Below are 19,446 nucleotides of genomic sequence, written 5' to 3'. Positions count from 1 at the left end.
CTTTTCTGCTTTTACTGGCTCAGGTTCTCTTTAAAACATTACTACACCATACTCTTAGCAGTTATTTCATGGCTGATTTGTGGCCCGCAGGACCTAAGTTGAGCTCCCCTGCTTTATATATTGCTTTGTGTCCCTTTACAGTGAGGAATAGATGACCCAGTAGCTGAGGTATTTCTGGCAGTGTTGTTTTGCTTTCTAGAAACCTTCCTTTTTTTCTGATTTGCATAAAATGCAAAAGCAGCTCTAAGAAAGTCTGGCATTAGATGCAGTTGCGAAATGTCCCGTAAATGCACAGAGAAAAATGGGAAAATATCTGGCTTGAGTGTGTGTTTGTCAGGAAAATGCCAACATAGATTACTTGACCTCATCTATACTTTATCCCAGAAAATCCTTCAGTTATATTTACTAGCATGTACACAAACAGGAACAGTCAGCAAACAAAAATTGACATTTCTTCTTTAAATCTAAATTCCGTAGCATATTATTTTTTTTTGAGATTATGTAAATAATAAAAAAATTATATATATGTGTATGTGTGTATTTTATTCTCTACAAAATGTTTACATTAAATGTGTTCTGTTTTGACCTATTTATTTTATATTTGTATATGTATTTTTATATTTTTTATTAGTTGGCATATTTGGGATTCCTCATGCTTTTCACATTTGTAGTTCTTGTGAAAATGGAATTTGCTCCCTCTGTACAAGAATGGATCGTGATTGCATACATTTTTACTTCAGCAGTTGAAAAGATTCGGGAGGTTGGTATAAATCAATGTTAAGCTATAATTTTGCTTGCACTATTATTTAGCAGACAAAAAAAGCAATCATATAGGATTCCTATTTGATCTCACCATCACCTGATTTAGTGTTCCTTTCTAGTGTTCTTTCTGTATCACTGCGTGTCCTGCCTTGTGGTAGTTTCATTAGTGCAATATTTGATAAGCCATGAACCCTCCACTTCCTTGGGGAATAAATAAAATGATGGAAAAATGTTTTTTAATGTTTACAGTTGACAGAAGGTCATAAAACTATACTCTAAAGTTTTCTGTGCAGAAACCACTAGCCCTTGCATTTCTTCCTTGTATGACCCTTTTCATTCCATCTATATCCTCACTACCTCTCCCATCCTTTACCTCTTCTTTACAGTTAAGTCACATCACCATTACTGGTTTTTATCTTGCAGATATTTATGTCAGAAGCTGGAAAAGTAAATCAGAAAATCAAAGTGTGGTTTGGGGATTATTTTAACATCACAGACACCATTGGTATTATCACTTTCTTTGTTGGTTGTGGATTAAGACTTGGAGCATATAGCAAGTTTTTGCAAGATCCAGAATTTAATGAAGATACCAAAGATGATATCTCCAAAATTCTTGTGGCTGGGAGATTAACATACTGTGTCAATATAGTTTTTTGGTACGTTAGATTGTTGGACTTCTTGGCTGTAAATCAGCAAGCTGGACCATACGTGATGATGATTGGAAAAATGGTACGTTGAAAGTTATTTTTTCTTTTTTTTTTTTAATATACCTTTGCTCAAATTGCTACTTGGATTTTATAGATATGTTTTGTAAGTGATTTTCGTAAAATATGAAAATATAAAAATCTAAATATTGAAATATTTTTCAAAATATTAAATCATTTGAAATGCTTATCCAAATGCCGTATATACTCGAGTATAAGCCGACCCGAATATAAGCCGAGGCCCCTAATTTTACCCCCAAAAACTGGGAAAACTTATTGACTAGAGTATAAGACTAGGGTGGGAAATGCAGCAGCTACTGGTAAATTTCTAAATAAAATTGGATCCTAAAAAAATTATATTGATTGAATATTTATTTACAGTGTGTATATGAATGCAGTGTGTGTGTATGAATGCAGTGTGTGTGTGTGTGTATGAATGCAGTGTGTGTGTGTGTGTGTGTATGAATGCAGTGTGTGTTGCAGAGCCTTGGTGGGGGGGTGGGCATTTTTTTTATTTTTTATTTATATTTGTATTAAATGTTTTCATCCCCCTCCCTGCTTCCTAGCTGGCCAGGGAGGGGGGCTCTCCTTCCCTGGTGGTCCAGTGGCATTGGTAGTTCAGTGGGGGGGGGAGGGGGCTGGCAGAGCTGTAACTTACCTCTCCTGCAGCTCCTGTCTGCTCCCTTCTCCTCCGCGCCGGTCCGTGCAGCTCCTCTGTCAGCTCACAGTGTAAGTCTTGCGAGAGCCGCACTATGACCCCGCGGCTCTCGCGAGACTTACACTGGGAGCTGACAGAGGTGCTGAACGGACCGTCGCGGAGGAGAAGGGAGCTGACAGGAGCTGCAGGAGAGGTAAGTAAACGCTCTGCAGCCCCCACAGCCCCTGTCTGTATTATGGCAATGTAAATTGCCATAATACAGACATTGACTCGAGTATAAGCCGAGTTGGGGTTTTTCAGCACAAAAACTGTGCTGAAAAACTCGGCTTATACTCTAGTATATACAGTATATTAAAACGGGCCTTTGTGTTAGTAACCAAACTTGGCTATAAAAAAAAATTTGATAACCAAATGGGCAAATTCAGATTAAACAGGCAATTTTTACAATCAAATTGCATTTGTCTGTCATGTGACATTTAGGGTAATAAACCTTTTCTGTCTGTATGAACATTTCCTTTGAGAAAACTAGGACAAAGTCAGTTGTCCGTAATTGGAGAAACACTGCTAAAGTTTGAGGTTATCTCTGCTACAATTTACAAAGGCACAATCCAGTTAAATAAAGGTATTGGGGATTGCCCCTGCTCCTCCACCATATACTACCCAAAATTTGCAGTTATCCACAGTGCCTGTGTAGTGAACAACCACTTTAATATAAATCTCATTTCATGTTTTGTATTTCCTGGCTAGAACTGTTAGCGGCTAGACATTTGTCTTGAATGGGATTTTTTTTCTTGTTAATGGCTATATCTATAATCTCTGTAGGAAAATAAGAGATGTCTGCTTATAGATATATTATCGTTTAAGAGAGAGGCAACAATTGCATGCTGTCATAATAACTCAGGAATTAGAATTTTACTCTGAATGTTTTGTTTATTTTGTGTTTCACATATGGTTAAAGTGCATTCAGTTCTTGGTTTAATCGCTTATAAAGCACTAAAATGGTTTTATTATGTGTGTACTTAAAATTACAGGTGGCAAACATGTTTTACATCGTTGTCATTATGGCTGTTGTGCTTTTGAGTTTTGGCGTTCCAAGACAAGCCATCCTCTATCCCAGCGAAGAGTCATCTTGGGTCTTAGCCAGGAATATTGTTTTCCAACCTTATTGGATGATCTTTGGTGAGGTGTATGCTTACGAAATAGACGGTAAGGTGTCCAAATGGGTTCAACATGTTAGTAGAGTAGCAGTGAATATTTGTTGCATACTGGATTCACATATATAATTTTATTTGGGGGAGAAAATATCAATTTTTAAATTACTTTTAGAGTGATACAGTACTGTATATTAGTATAATTCTTTCAAATGAAATATATGTTTGTTTTCTTGTTTTTTTATTCTATTTCCTGGAGTAGGCATTTAATGATTTCCATTATGAATATTACAATATCATATTTAAACATAATCATGGCATGTCCCAAAAGGTAAAATATATGCTTTAAGGGACTGAAGCAGATCAGTCACACACAAAAACTGATTTAATCTGCTTCTATATAGCTCCCTATATGCTTTTATATAGCTCATTTACTTTCTTTTGGGACTAGTTTTCCTTATGTATAGCATTCATGTTGAGAATGGGCGGGGCTAGCCAAGAAACACACTTTACCAACAGATGACATTTCTCCCTTGTCAATCTGCATTTCAAACGCTATTACCTGGCAAACTCTCCAGAACCCACAACAAAAGGAGTGGCTATCCTGCCCCCTCATGGATATACAAATATCTAGATCCCACCGAGAGATTCCTTACTGTTACAGGACAAATAGGAACCAATACATTTTCCTTTTGCTCCATTTTTCCTGGTTGGACCATGCAAACATATGAATGAACATCACCGTTCCCAACCTCGCATGCCCTTGGTCTTGGCACTTCAACCCCTTGCTATTCCAGGCAAACTACCACTGCTATCAAGCACTTCTACAAACTAAATTCCACCCATGAAATATCCCCAGCTACGGCCTGGAACGCCCATAAGGCATCGATATGCGGCCGCCTCACCTCTTTAGCCACAACTCTGACTTCAAGAGATTGCAGGCAGCCATGGACGAATTCGTCTGGAAGAAACGTAGTTCAAGAATCCGTAGTTCAACCATGTACGTACTGAAGACCATGGAGGGTTTGGACTATCCAATTTCACTCTGTATTACCATGCGGCCCTGCTAGCACGTCTCCAACAGTAGCATGCCCCACAGGGCGAGAAGCACTGGGTGAATCTAGAACACAACATACTGAGGTGGGATCTCCTGTCCTCATACATGTCCGTCCTCTTGCCAAGCCGGACTGTCTCACCACACACCCCCCCAGCAGTCAGCAACACCCTAGCCATATTGGACAAGCTTAAAATAGATTACCATACTTTATTCCTGTCCCTGGCTACGCCTATATACCGCAACAGGCATGGCCCCTGAAACACTTTCATAGCTTTTACCATATAGACATTTTGAAGTTGTTGCACTTGTACCGCCAGGGCAATGTAATACAATACTCTGACCTGCCTAACCGAGACTTGACAGACTTTTTTTTTTAAATATGTACAACTCAGAGTTTTGGCCTGGGAAAGAGATTTAGGTCCACCGGGAGAGGCGAGTGATTGGTTGGTGATCTGGGAAACACTGAGCTACTTGACAGTGTGCAACATCCATAAAGAGCAAAAACACGTAATCTGGTACCTCAAGCCATACCATCTCCAGAAAATGGGGTGTCTTCCCACTAACTTATGTTTGAAACTATGCAGCAAAACTGGCTCCTACATACATTGCTGATGGCTTTGCCCTAGACTGAAGCCATTCTGGACTCAAGTACATGTACTTTAAGAAGAAATCCTTATGAAACCTATCCTTATGGATTTATGGACATTGCTACTCTCTAAACCTATCGATTCCCTCAACAGAAATGAGAACAAACACACGGCTAGAATTGTCCTGGCAGCGAGAAGGGCAATAAAACTATGGGAAGATCAACGCACACCTACTTTTTTCCCCACAGTGAAATGTAAAATCAGGGAGATGTACAACCATGACAAACTAACCGCAAAAATAAATGATGCTCACAAATCTTTTCACAAAATCTGGGTCGCAAGTGGCAAGTTCTTGCAGACAAAACTCCTTTCCTAACACACACCTTTTCCCCCCTTCCCCCTCTTTTTTTTTTTTTTTTTTTTAAATAATTATTTTCCATGTCTCTCTTATGCCTCTTTCTTCCCAGCCAAACCTTACCCTTCTCCCACCCTCTCCAGCATGAGTGGGGGAGGACAGTCCACTTCTAGTTTCTACTCCTCAGGCTGTCACGATTCGGGAACCTAACACGCTAACAGGTCACAGAAAGTAAAGGGTGCAATACCGGTCCTTAGAATGGCTGGGTTAAGCACACTAAGACTAGTCAGGAGACAAGCCAAGTAAAGGGAGCCAGAAAACAGGAGAACGAGAAACAAGCCGAGGTCAAAGGAATGGAATACAGGAAAATCGGAATAACAAGCCAAATAATCGGTAACCAGAGAGAAACATGAGCAGACTACAATACCAGTATCACAAGACCACAACAGGGTACTGAGAGACAGGAAAGGTAAGTATATAAATCCTGTGGCTAATTCTGATTGTTAATTCTGATTGGAAGTTATCCAATCACACGTGGGAGATATTTACACCTCCCACTGTAATTATGGTACTGTGGCTTTAACACCGGGTCACGTGACCGATCCCGGCGTTCGCATAAAAGTGCGGGCTCCCAGTGTGCAGCGTTATACATGCTGTGCTGGGAGGCGAGGAGAAGGATGCGAGCGGCGCATAGAGCTGTGAGGACGCCGCTCGCCGACACAGGCTCTCTCTCAATCGCAGTTCATATAGCCACCTAGCACTGACCCACAAGGGACCTCTTAGCACTATCCCTCGCATTTGCAGCATTTAGAACCTCTCCACTAATTCACTCGAAAACTAGCTCCCTGGACTTACCAGACTGTGCACAACATCCAATAAGGGAGTAGCGAAACCAGACTCTCACACGGCAAACCGCAAACATTATGTGCAGGGGAGAACAAAATGGCTATGCCCAGGTTTGGCACAAGAAATAAAAATAGTATAAATAAAGGCAAGTAGCAAGGAAGGGAACACATTATTTATTGAGTTTATCCAGTACTTGTACAAAGTTTTCTTTATTTGGATTATAATGCCCTATTAGGCATTGCCATTGGGTGTCTCCTTTGGAATGTTAAAAAATAGTTTAAATTTACCTGCAATCCAAACAAAGCTCCCGGATCTTCCTTTTTTTTTTTTTTATCGAACATAAACAGGGGCCTCATAAAGAAGCCTGTGATTGGAATTTTTCGCCTGCTCTGAGTGCTCAACAAGGGCATAATTTTTAATAAAAACAAAAAAGACAATATACAAGCAGGGAGGCTCAAGTATACAGTCGGAGAGAGGGGATGGTGATCTTCTACTTGTAGGGGCTCTGACTGTAAGGGATATGTTGGCAGCACGATGCCGAAAATCTAAAATATGCACAGAATTGACATTAGCCAGTCTGGAGTTCTAGGTTGCCAAAGTCACATGTGCTGGGTTTGTAACTAGTCCCCTGGTACACGAGTGCAAATATCTCTGAATGTAGAGAGTCCAGCAGAAAAACTGCGCATGCAGGCTTCTAACACCATGACCACTACATTTCACTGAAATGGTCAAGATGGTTGGAGTAACTCTTTGAGATACATGAGAGCCACGGTTAGAAAAGATACAAAAACACTGGGCTGCTTTAAGTTATTTGTACTGCCCTTATGGGTGGGATCAGTCTGATATGCAAATTGTATACAAAAATCGTTCTGTAACTGTAAAAACTAATTTTGAGTTAAGTTCTTATATTCTGTTTTTATTAACTTACTGGTTTAATGACATTAGGCTGAAGGTGACCAGTTTCCATCCTCTTTATTCTTAGAACTATTACCAACATAAAGCGCTACTGAATCTGTTGGCGCTATAAAAATGGCGATAATTATAATAATATAAACCCCCACCCGCTAGGCTGTTCTAGTTTTCACTTTAAATTCACATAAATGTTACCTAAAAGTGTATACAGAACTCTGTTTTTAACTGCATTAACTGGAGAATTTCTCTAAGCTATGCTCTGTTTGGCTACTCTGGCCTTTCGTAAATAATCCTGTCCGGGTGCACTTACATACTAGGATTTCTCAGGTGCCGCACTAATCATTTTGAGCAAGGTCGGCTTCTCATTTTGTTGCTTTCCTAGCAGTCATGTGGAAGGAGGTGGTGTTTAGTAATTTCTCAAGCCTACTTGGTAGTTTGGAATTTTTCATCTTGAATTTTTTAAATTCTCATTGTCAATAAGTAAACTAATAGCAATATAATGGGCATCTTAATTTTTGCTTTTTAAGTGATTTTTTTTTTTTTTTATAATTTTTAGTCTGTGCCCATGACTCGCAAGTAGCAGATCTATGTAATACTGGAACATGGATTACCCCATTTCTTCAAGCAGTCTACCTCTTTGTACAATACATCATTATGGTTAATCTTCTTATTGCATTCTTTAAGTAAGTATCTTCTTTGTGTAACTTTTTTTGAATTCCCTTTGTAGTAAAGAGCCATGAAAATCTACTGTTAATGTGTAAATAATGTAACGTATTTTCCTTGCCCCTTAGCAACGTGTACTTACAAGTGAAGGCCATTTCAAACATTGTGTGGAAGTACCAGAGATATCATTTTATTATGGCTTACCATGAACGACCCGTTCTTCCTCCACCACTAATTATTCTTAGTCACTTGGCATCTGTATTCTGTTTTGTGTGCAAAAGAAGGAAAAAAGACAAATCTTCGTATGGACCAAGTACGTATGGAAGCTTTTATCTTTTATTTTTAAATGACTTTTTGTTCGGTTAGTGTTTTATTTTTCAAAACTTTTTTGGATTTTAGTTATGAACGTAAATAGGTCTAACATGGTATTGATCATTTATATTATATGGGTTTTATCTATTTTTGCATTACCGGTACCCTTGACTGTACTTGGTACTCTGTAATATTTTTTTTTAATAGTGTTATTTGCAGTGAACTCTATTTGAATAAATTGAAGGAATCTCCTCTTTATATTTCCTCCTGAGATTTTGCATTTCCCCTCCCCCCCCCCCAATTTTTGAATGCATTTTAAAAGGTATAAACTTACAATCTAAAATTGCACATCATTATGAAATACGTATACAAACAAATGCTATGGTGCAAAAATCGGAAGAGACATTATATTGTATATTAAACTTATTAACTTACCTAAGTAGGAAAGGTTGCACAGAGTCTGGTATATCATTGACTTGATCTGTAATTTGTATTTAGAATTATTCCTCACAGAGGAAGACCAAAAAAAGCTTCATGATTTTGAGGAACAGTGTGTTGAAATTTATTTCAATGAAAGAGATGACCGATTTCACTTGGGAAGTGAAGAGAGAATACGCGTTACATCTGAAAGGTACGCTACAGAAAGGCCTAAAATGTGCATCCTGTTTACATGTCTGCTTCCGCTGTTCTTTCAAGGAATGTAATAGTGTCTTTTAAATAGTTGATTCTTTGAAAAGCATTACACTACATTTGTTTGGTATGCAGCTTACTTTTTAAATACTATGAAGGAGCATCTCTTGATTGCTGTTCTTGATTGGTGTTTTGGAGAGCATTGATTGGCTGTCACATATTTAGCTTTTACCTTTTTGCTTCGAAGTAAGCAGAAACCAGGAAGAGACTGCAATCTGTTTTTGTAGGCTTATATGTAGGAGTGACTCCATGACTATCTAGCAACCTAATACAATGACTGTCCACCCTTTAGTACATCTGATCAACTGGGTGTTTGAATGGGGTTGTAGAGTAATTGTACTGGCCAGCGGTGAACAATTTAATCTCTGTACATTACAGCATGTAGTAGCTCACCCTGACACTGTGCCGTAATTTGTCAGTCTCTCTCTGTTACTCTTTGGAAACGAAAGATATAATAGTTTTAAAATTTGTGTGCCATTTTTTAATTTAAGTTAGAAAATGGTAAATTGACACGTTGTGAAGCACTGTGACAGATCAGCATCTGCTCATTAGAATTATAGGTTGTTCTAGAACACTTTGATTGTTGTACTCTTCATTCCCTAAGATTTAGAGAATTACGCATGATACTACTCAGGCTTCCCCGAGCAACAGAAATAGATTTATGTGGCTTGCTTGTTTATTAAATAGTATATTATATTGCTCTAAACGTCACGTTTCTTATTCACCTCTATGCATTCATATTTCCTTTTCTGTGGATGTGGCCATAGCAGTAATCCTTGCATGAGATGCAGACTGTTTCCACTTTGGGAATAGATTAATTTCTGTTTTTGTGTTTTTCTTATGTTTTACTGTTGTATGGCCAAGTGTAAAGAGCAGAGGGAAAATAGTAATGGGAGCTATAAATTCATAATTACACACACCGACACTTCCCAAATTAATAAATAAACACGGATTGGTTTGATTTCAAAGAAAGTCCACTTAACTCTGAATTGGAGGAAATTTTAATCTGGCAAGACTACAATAGCTAGTCAGAAACAAAAAATTGGAGAGGAACAGCGCTACAGTACTGATCACAGGAGAGAATAGAGCTGCACACCTGAGGGAAAGGGTAACCCTCAAACCCTTCAAAGAATGGAGAGAACAAGATACAACAAATACAGGGTGCGCTAAGTAGGACAATGAGAGATAATAAACAAAAATAATATAAAGAGTCTCTTAAAGTACAGCGAAGACCTGGAGTGTATATTCTTCAGTTCTTGCTTTGAATCCTCAGTGGTAAATATGAAATACAAAAGCAAAAATAGAGACCAATAGTGCAAAACCGTTTTTGGAAAGCTGGATCACGAACAACATAGAAGTAGAGAAGTGCCAACTCACAATTTAAAGAGCTATGCCCAGCTCTAGGTAAAACAGCATACAGTGGTATTTAACACTTGGAGGTGTATCCTCAAGACTTCTTACAGCATTCCAGATAAGCGTCAGCATATAAATTACATAAAAGGGGGAAAAACCCAATGGTGCAATAACGTAGGTTAACTGCAACTACAGACAACACTGAGGTCCTAAGAGTGCCAACTTACAAATGGGAGAGCTATAACCAGCTCTGAGTAAAACAGCATACAGTGGTATTTAAACTCCCCACATGTAGGATATCCTTCTAGCGATGCTTGCAGTGCCGGTCTTATAAAATTAAAATCACAAGAGAGGGCCCATAGTGTTTACCGTATAAAAAACAGCAGTAAAAAGGTAAAATGAAACGTACTTAGTGTTCAGAGCAGCCACACTGCTCCATGAACCAGGCATAGGTGGAATAATCCCCACCAGGGATTTGTAGTACTGGATCTTTAAAATGATAAAAAATCAGCCAGGATAAAACGGCAACAAATAAAAGTAAGTGTGCAAATTACTTTTATTGGATTCTTATAAAAACACAACGCAACACATATATCCTACATGTGGGGAGTATTAAATACCACTGTATGCTGTTTTACCTAGAGCTGGGCATAGCTCTTTAAATTGTGAGTTGGCACTTCTCTACCTCTGTTGTTCGTGATCCAGCTTTCCTTAAACGGTTCTGCACTATTGGTCTATTTTTGCTTTTGTATTTCATATTTACCACTGAGGATTCAAAGCAAGAACTGAAGAATATACACTCCACGTCTTCGCTGTACTTTAAGAGACTCTTTATATTATTGCTGATTTTTGTTTAATAGCTAGTCAGAACTGTACTATCTTATTAAAAAAAATTCAGCAATTTGGAGTTTAGTGAATAACTGCGTTGGTTTATATATCTATCTTTAAAAAAAAATTTTTTTTAATGTATTTACAGAGTCGAACAGATGTGTATTCAAATTAAAGAAGTTGGTGATAGAGTCAACTACATCAAGCGTTCATTACACTCATTGGATTCACAGATTGGACACCTGCAGGATCTGTCGGCTCTCACTGTGGATACTTTAAAAACTCTCACTGCGCAGAAAGCTTCAGAGGCTAGTAAGGTTCACAATGAGATCACACGGGAGCTCAGCATTTCAAAGCATTTGGGCCAAAACTTAGTTGATGATGGCCTCATCCGTTCTTCCATGAGGAAAAAACAAAGTGTTGGAAATTTCTTTGGATCTTCCTTTCCCCAGGGAAGTCCTGAGGCAAACAGTAATTTTCCGTTCAACATATCTCTGAGAGATGAAAGAAATGCCCAAAGCAAAAAGAGAAGTGAGCACATGTCTTTTCCACCTTGGAGAGAAAAATTAAATATCCCAGAGGCTGGTCCATCTGGAAGTGCCTTAATTTCTGCTGAAGACTGTACTCCCGAGCTGTTGAAGGACGTGCAAGGCTCAGAATTGCTTCCTGATAATCAGAACCCTGGTAATTTAACCAGTAGCGTCCCAAGCTTCAAATCTCCTACCGCTACGTTTTTCGTAAGCACGCCAAATCAGCCTAGTAAAAGTCAACTGGAATTTGTACCCATGCTTGAAAAATCCATTCAAAGGAACACTTCAAAAGAAACAGAAAATATTGTAGAATATGGTGCATTTGTTGGTAGGTGCAAACATTGTTTTTAGAGGATTTAAAAAAAAAATATTGACAGATATAAAAACAAATATTGACAGATATGACTTGTTAGAGCCACTAATTTTAGATGTGCATGGTACATGTTACATTCTTAAAGGGACACTATAGTCACTGGAACCACTAAAGCTTAATGTAGTGGTTCTGGTGTCTATAGCCAATAATTCAATGTAAACCTAGCTTTTTCAGAGTAAAGGCATTGTGTGCATTGGTGCCTAGTAACACCTTTAGTGAGTCACTCAGACTACTGCCACTATAGGTGTTTCCTAGTCCAGTGCTGCACAGTGTGTAGTACTGGCGTTCAATGTCTCCATGCTCTGCATGGAGATGCTGAACGCTTCACATAAAGATGCAATGTTTGATGCTGATTGGCCATGGTAAAGCATTGGATTGACAAGATCAGTGAGGCGTGGGAGAAGGCGAGTGAAAACATCTTATTACGGAGATTGGAGGGATGCTGGTCCCCTAGACAGCCACTTCAGGACTATAGTGTCATGAATATATATATTTGTATTCCTGAGCCTATAGTGTTTCTTTAAATAATTTAATACATTTGCTGAAATATGTTTGTCTTTGCATATTTTACATACATATTTATAGTAGGAATTATGGACTTTTTTTTCTCCCATATGTGAGATCGCATAATTTTAGATGACATAATTGGCCTACTACACCTGGCAGATTTTTTTTTTTTGTTCTTTTCTTAGCGACCCATTTAAAAAAAAAATTAAATAGAATTTTTGTGTAATGTGGTTAGTTGATGAATAAATTATCCAACATAAATTATAGATATTGACATCACAAAGAGTTAAATGTGTAAATACACCTGATAAACTACCAAATGGAGCAAATTCAGGGCATTTGCAAATTTAGAAGTTGTAAAAGCTGATCATTAAAAAAAAATGTTTGATTCAGTCATTTCATGGCATATTAGTACTTGCAGTTTCTAATGTTTTCAATATCTTTTAAGGTCATAAAGAAAGTTTAATGATCCCGAAAAGAAAAGAACATGCAACTCTGGACAAGGAAGATGTGAAAGAAACTGCTGTAAGTTGTTCTTGGTGATTAAAGGGGGGAGGCTCTTCTTACATGAAAAATGAATGTGTTTAAGAACACCTTAAATAAACTGCATTTTATAGTAGAAATGTCATGTGTGGTTTTATGAAACAGGAATTTAGAGACAGCGCAGAAGATGTTTGTTCAGCCATGAGAAACTGCTGTTTCGATTTATTACACACCCAGCTCTAAACTCTTACTGAATGTTCCTGTTCTCCCTTTCCTTTAAATAGACAGAACAGGTCTTTGTGTTTCGGAAATTAGGAAATGTGAGAAGAACGAGTGTGAGAGCACGGCCAGGAATACAATGAATAATGGTGAAAAACAATAGGCAATATTAACTAAACTCTGTTGTACTGAATTAAAATCTGAATGGCAATACTCAGCTAAAATAGCTGATCTCTGGGGAAAAAGGTTGAATCCTATATGGTTTCAATTTACTAAGCTAAATGTTGACATTTGTATTTAATTTTGTAAAATCTGGAGTTTTGTGAATAACTCTTGGCAATGTTTTACATATAGACAAAAAATGCAATGTACACACCAGATCAAGGGTGTCAAACTCAAATTCATCGGGGGCCGCATCAGCAGTTTGGTCACCCTCAAAGGGCCGGTTGTATCTGTAGGACTATGTGTCCACTCTTTATTATCATAAATTATTACATACACACACACACTGACAGACAGACATATACACACACTGACAGACAGACATATACACACACTGACAGACAGACATATACACACACTGACAGACAGACATAGACACACACTGACAGACAGACATAGACACACACACTGACAGACAGACATAGACACACACACTGACAGACAGACATAGACACACACACTGACAGACAGACATAGACACACACACTGACAGACAGACATAGACACACACACTGACAGACAGACATAGACACACACACTGACAGACAGACATAGACACACACACTGACAGACAGACATAGACACACACACTGACAGACAGACATAGACACACACACTGACAGACAGACATAGACACACACACTGACAGACAGACATAGACACACACACTGACAGACAGACATAGACACACACACTGACAGACAGACATAGACACACACACTGACAGACAGACATAGACACACACACTGACAGACAGACATAGACACACACACTGACAGACAGACATAGACACACACACTGACAGACAGACATAGACACACACACTGACAGACAGACATAGACACACACACTGACAGACAGACATAGACACACACACTGACAGACAGACATAGACACACACACTGACAGACAGACATAGACACACACACTGACAGACAGACATAGACACACACACTGACAGACAGACATAGACACACACACTGACAGACAGACATAGACACACACACTGACAGACAGACATAGACACACACACTGACAGACAGACATAGACACACACACTGACAGACAGACATAGACACACACACTGACAGACAGACATAGACACACACACTGACAGACAGACAGACACACACACTGACAGACAGACAGACACACACACTGACAGACAGACAGACACACACACACACTGACAGACAGACAGACATAGACACACACACTGACAGACAGACAGACATAGACACACACACTGACAGACAGACAGACATAGACACACACACTGACAGACAGACAGACATAGACACACACACACTGACAGACAGACAGACATAGACACACACACTGACAGCCAGACAGACATAGACACACACACTGACAGACAGACAGACATAGACACACACACACACTGACAGACAGACAGACATAGACACACACACACACTGACAGACAGACATAGACACACACACACACTGACAGACAGACATAGACACACACACACACTGACAGACAGACATAGACACACACACACACACACTGACAGACAGACATAGACACACACACACACACACACTGACAGACAGACATACACACACACACACACACACTGACAGACAGACATAGACACACACACACACACTGACAGACAGACATAGACACACACACACACACTGACAGACATAGACACACACACACACTGACAGACATAGACACACACACACACTGACAGACAGACATATAGACACACACACACTGACAGACTGACATACAGACACACACACACACTGACAGACTGACATACAGACACACACACACACTGACAGACTGACATACAGACACACACACACTGACAGACTGACATACAGACACACACACACTGACAGACTGACATACAGACACACACACACACTGACAGACATACACACACACACACAGACAGACAGACATACACACACACACACACACAGACAGGTTCAGGAGGGTGGCTTACCTGGGATCCAGAGTGCTGCCTGAGGTAGTTGGGAGTTGGAGGAGCTGGTCCTGCCCAGCCCCCCTCCTCTCTGCCCTCTGCTGTCTTCTTGGGAGGACTTCCTCCCAGGCTGACGTGAGGGGGCCGGCGGTAGCTCCGCCCCTGCTGGGTGCCAGCTGCGCTGTGTGCTACAGAGGGAGCAGGGATATGACGTGTTCATATCCCCGCCCCTCCACACAGTCCGCAGCACTGCAGCTTGGCGCTCGGCCACGCTACAAGAAGTGACCGGCAGGAGAGGGGAGCTGTGCGCTTCCCTCCTGCCGGTCACCCGGACATTTGCGCCACCGGGCCGGTGCGCCCTAAGGCGGCCGCCTGAGCTGCCTTATGGACGCGCCGACCCTGGGTGAAGGCTGGCGGGCGGCGGCGGCTACACGGGCCACATGACTAGGTCTGGCGGCCCGGATTCGGCCCGCGGGCCTTGTGTTTGACACCCTGGTAATGGGTATATGATGGTTTATTTTTATTTTTGCCATCAATAATATGGTGGTTAAAAGGATGTATAACCATGTCAATTCAAAAAACCACAGCACTTTCATATAAAAAAAACCAAATCTCACCAAGAATAACAAATCTGTCCCTTTAACTTCATCATCTCAGTTAAGTCATGGGTGCTAGAGGCCAGTACTAGTACTCCTTACAGGGTTACAATATTTTCAATTGGTTTGACCTTGAAATTGTCTCCTGGACGTTCATCTGCAATGTCTTTTGTCTCTTCCTTCTGGCTGCCACACTGGCTTTCACGTATATGCACAGACAATAGTGAAGTTTGTATTTCTCTCATACTTATGAAGGAGTTTCTATGCTGTAGTAGAAAATTTGATACCATGTTGACTTCTTTTTCTGTATTTAAACACTTTAAGAAGCATGACCGTACAGTTTTCTGAAATAGTTACGTTTCCCAGTCTGTCAAGGCTCCTCCTTGATAAATTCATCTAAACTAGACTGCATTGATGGTGAGTGCTGGGCCAATATGCTCACAGGTCACTGTTACTCACCCCCGCCCATATTAGATGAAATGGTACTGATGATGTCGAAGTATTCCACATCATCAGTGCTCCTGAGGAGTGTGTTCTTGGAGCATCGAGTTTGTCAAAACATTCCTAAACGTTTTTACCTTAATGGGGGACAGCACCAGAACACTCCAGGCAGCCTAATCCAAGCAGGTTTTGTTGCTTGGAGTGCTCCATTAAATCTTTTCTTGGCAGGAGGCAGCATTATATAAGAAAGTATATTGCTCATTTTAGTTCATCATATATATATTTTTTTTATTATTCTATTGCAATCTTATTTGTACAAGCGGTTTCTTCCTTTCTGTTGCATACTATAGCCAAGGTGCTGCAATGACATAAGTCAAAAGATGACAATTCATATTTAAATATGCACATTAAAGGGGAATCTAAAGTAATGATAACACCTTTTATAGAGCACTTTTATATGTTTTAAGGCCGTAAGGCCTGTATTTGTGGGAGGAGTTAGCGTTCCATATAAACGCTACTCCCCCCCCTTCCTACCTGCCGTACGCACGCTGTTCACTCTCAGTGACAGCCGAACTTCCGGTCCTCGCTCACGCTCCTCCGGTCCTCGCCCACGCTCCTTCGGTCCTCGCCTCTTCCGGTCCTGGTCTCTTCCGGTCCTCTCCTCTTCCGGTCCGGCGTTCTTGCAGTTCCCCCGCTCCACCTCGGGCAATGAACAAACGAACGCTAAGGTAACCAGCAAATAGCCGCGCTAGGGCTATTTGCTGGTCGACAATTAAACTGTATGCATTGTGAGAGTGGCAGTCCATATAATCTGCTGTGCCTCAGGATGCAGTTCTTTTAGTAGGCAGTCAGTTTGTGACAATATGTTTCATATGTTTTAAGATCCGTGGACTCCCTGCCTCAGTATTAGTTCATTAATACATGGTATTTAGGGTTGTCTGGCTGTGCATCATAAGAGTCATAGTCCTCAGCTGGAGTATCAGAGGCAGCGTATTCACGATCTACAGTGAGACGATGACATAGAGGGTGTCATGTGTGTGGATCCAGGTGTGAGTTACACCAGATCCAGTTCTATGAAGGTGATTTGTTATGGCTGTGGTCTTATATCCTGATACATCTTGTTTTGTGAGTCTGCTTTAGGACAGGTGAGTCAGCCTTGCATACATGTAACCTTTACGTTTTTTCTACTCATTCAATACAACTTTATTTGATTTGCTTTCAAGTTTGCTGCAATTGCTTTCTTTTACAGCGATCAATGCTTCCCAGCTGACGGCTGTTGCCTATCTCCTTCGCATACGTTTGGACATAGTGCAATTGCTATGTGGGTGGGAGAGCATTCCCTTTTGAATTTGCCTGTCCTGTTTTGGGTGTATCTACATTGGCACTTCCATGTGACAATTCTCAATGTCTGACACCGCACTGGATTATGCGTTCATAGGGATTAATTGTTATATTTTTAGTTCAGTTATTCTGAGGGTTAATCCATTTTCCATCACTAACTGGTGTAACGTTTCACTGTCTGGTAATATCGTTTGTCAATCGAGTCAATTCATGCATTTACTACACTTTGTGTCTAAGTTAGACAACGAAGACTACTGCTGTATGTAATATATTACTCTCTGTCAACCATTAGGACAGTTTACAGTAACATATGGGGCATGGATTAAAATCCCCTCCTTTCATTCATTTACTACCACTCGGTTGTTACTCCATTCATTTATAATTAACTTACAGGGGTTGTTAACATACAAATGTTGTTTACTCACCTTGCCGCGTCAGGCCACGACGTCACTCGACTACTTGTTTCATGTTATAATCAACGTACTATCTCGCAACCAACATCCTAAACTCCTGTAACACCCTCCATTCCTTCACCATTTTCCCTCCATCTATACTACTATTTTAGGGTTGTCACCTTATAGGGGAATTTTAGTTCATGTCCTTAGTCTCTTTTGTATGCACAGGACCCTTGGTTATTATTCTATATGTAATATCACGGAATGCTCAATAAATATTCCCTACCATTTTCTACTCGTATGACCAACGGTGTTACTTTTTACATGTTCGGCATAATTTGTTTCCGTTTAGAGGCCTGGATTGTAGGGTGTCCTTCCTTTTTTTTAACTACACCTTGATTCAGGTTCATGACAGCATTCTATCGCCAATCAGTTACTGGCTTGTTTTCAGGTGTCATCACTAGACAATCACTAGTTCGCTATTGTCGCCTATTTCTTTCAGGTACAATTAAGTTTCGTCCACATTTCAAACAACTGCCTCGACAAGGCCACGTTGTTACACGGTGGGGTATCTACCTATATTTTATGCGATCAAGCTCACTAACGGTCTGACTCATGAACGCTTGACACTCACAGACAACACGGTTCGTATGAAACCGGCAATCAGGTTACATTTCAGCAGACTATTTGTTTTGGTATTTATTGTCAATTGTGTCTGTATATTTATGCGAAACTATGTTTGTTGCAGGTACCACTTCCATAGTTTTCTTCTCACATTTGCACCTATTACATTGCAACCTTTATTCGGTCAGTATATTTGGAATTTCAGCGTTTTCCTTAGCAATTCTGCAATTTTCTGTAAACCATCAGTCTCACTGTTTTGGCTGCATCCAAACACCGGTGTGATACATTAATAACATGCTTTAAACAGGTCTTCAAATGTTTTCTATTTATTGTGGTCTTACGTTGTAGGTAATTCCGTTGGTGTTTAAATCACAGTTGACTCAGACTGATCAGCTGACTGTACAATTGCCTGCCTCAATTACGATTACGTAAGCTCGCAAATATTAATGTTATAACTGAGGTTACATATTATTCAGCCGCTTCACCATGTGGATAACCATTCTTTCACTGTTATTGGACTGCCTGTCCTAGTACTCCCAGCTTTGGCTAGGGTAGTAATTCATGTAATACCCTCGTTGGGGGACTGCTCTGTAAGTTATACCGTACAGGCAAGACTTTCAGGTAATGTTTTTCATACGTGTAATTGAAGGTGACAATCAATTGTTACATTAGTTTCACAATTACTATTGTTGTCATCTGCTATCAGTAGACAATTACTGGTTCGCTATTGTCGCCTGTTTCTAACAGGTATAAATGTGTTTTCGTTTACATTTCCTACAATTGTTACGCAATTGGCCGTTAGTCAATCGATTGTCACCTGTTTCCATCAGGTTTACCTTCGTTTTGTTTCCAAACAACTGCCTCTACTAGGCCA

General features: G+C 40.0%; 1 protein-coding gene across 1 annotated transcript in view; it reads left to right on the top strand.

Annotated features, from left to right (window-relative positions):
- The window catches only part of LOC134603235 (transient receptor potential cation channel subfamily M member 7-like), an 81,219-nt gene that overhangs the window by 48,421 nt on the left and 13,352 nt on the right, over positions 1–19,446 (top strand). Inside the window, exons 20-27 of the mRNA XM_063449009.1 lie at positions 632–760; positions 1,186–1,491; positions 3,156–3,330; positions 7,589–7,715; positions 7,824–8,008; positions 8,506–8,638; positions 11,027–11,736; positions 12,737–12,813. Coding sequence (XP_063305079.1) covers positions 632–760; positions 1,186–1,491; positions 3,156–3,330; positions 7,589–7,715; positions 7,824–8,008; positions 8,506–8,638; positions 11,027–11,736; positions 12,737–12,813 — 1,842 coding nt within the window. The remainder of the gene's footprint in view (positions 1–631; positions 761–1,185; positions 1,492–3,155; positions 3,331–7,588; positions 7,716–7,823; positions 8,009–8,505; positions 8,639–11,026; positions 11,737–12,736; positions 12,814–19,446) is intronic.

The sequence above is a fragment of the Pelobates fuscus genome, chromosome 3, assembly GCF_036172605.1.
Source record: "Pelobates fuscus isolate aPelFus1 chromosome 3, aPelFus1.pri, whole genome shotgun sequence".
Lineage (NCBI taxonomy): Eukaryota > Metazoa > Chordata > Amphibia > Anura > Pelobatidae > Pelobates > Pelobates fuscus.
The sequence above is the reverse complement of the archived record's forward strand: the minus strand, read 5'-3'. Positions and strand labels throughout refer to the sequence as shown.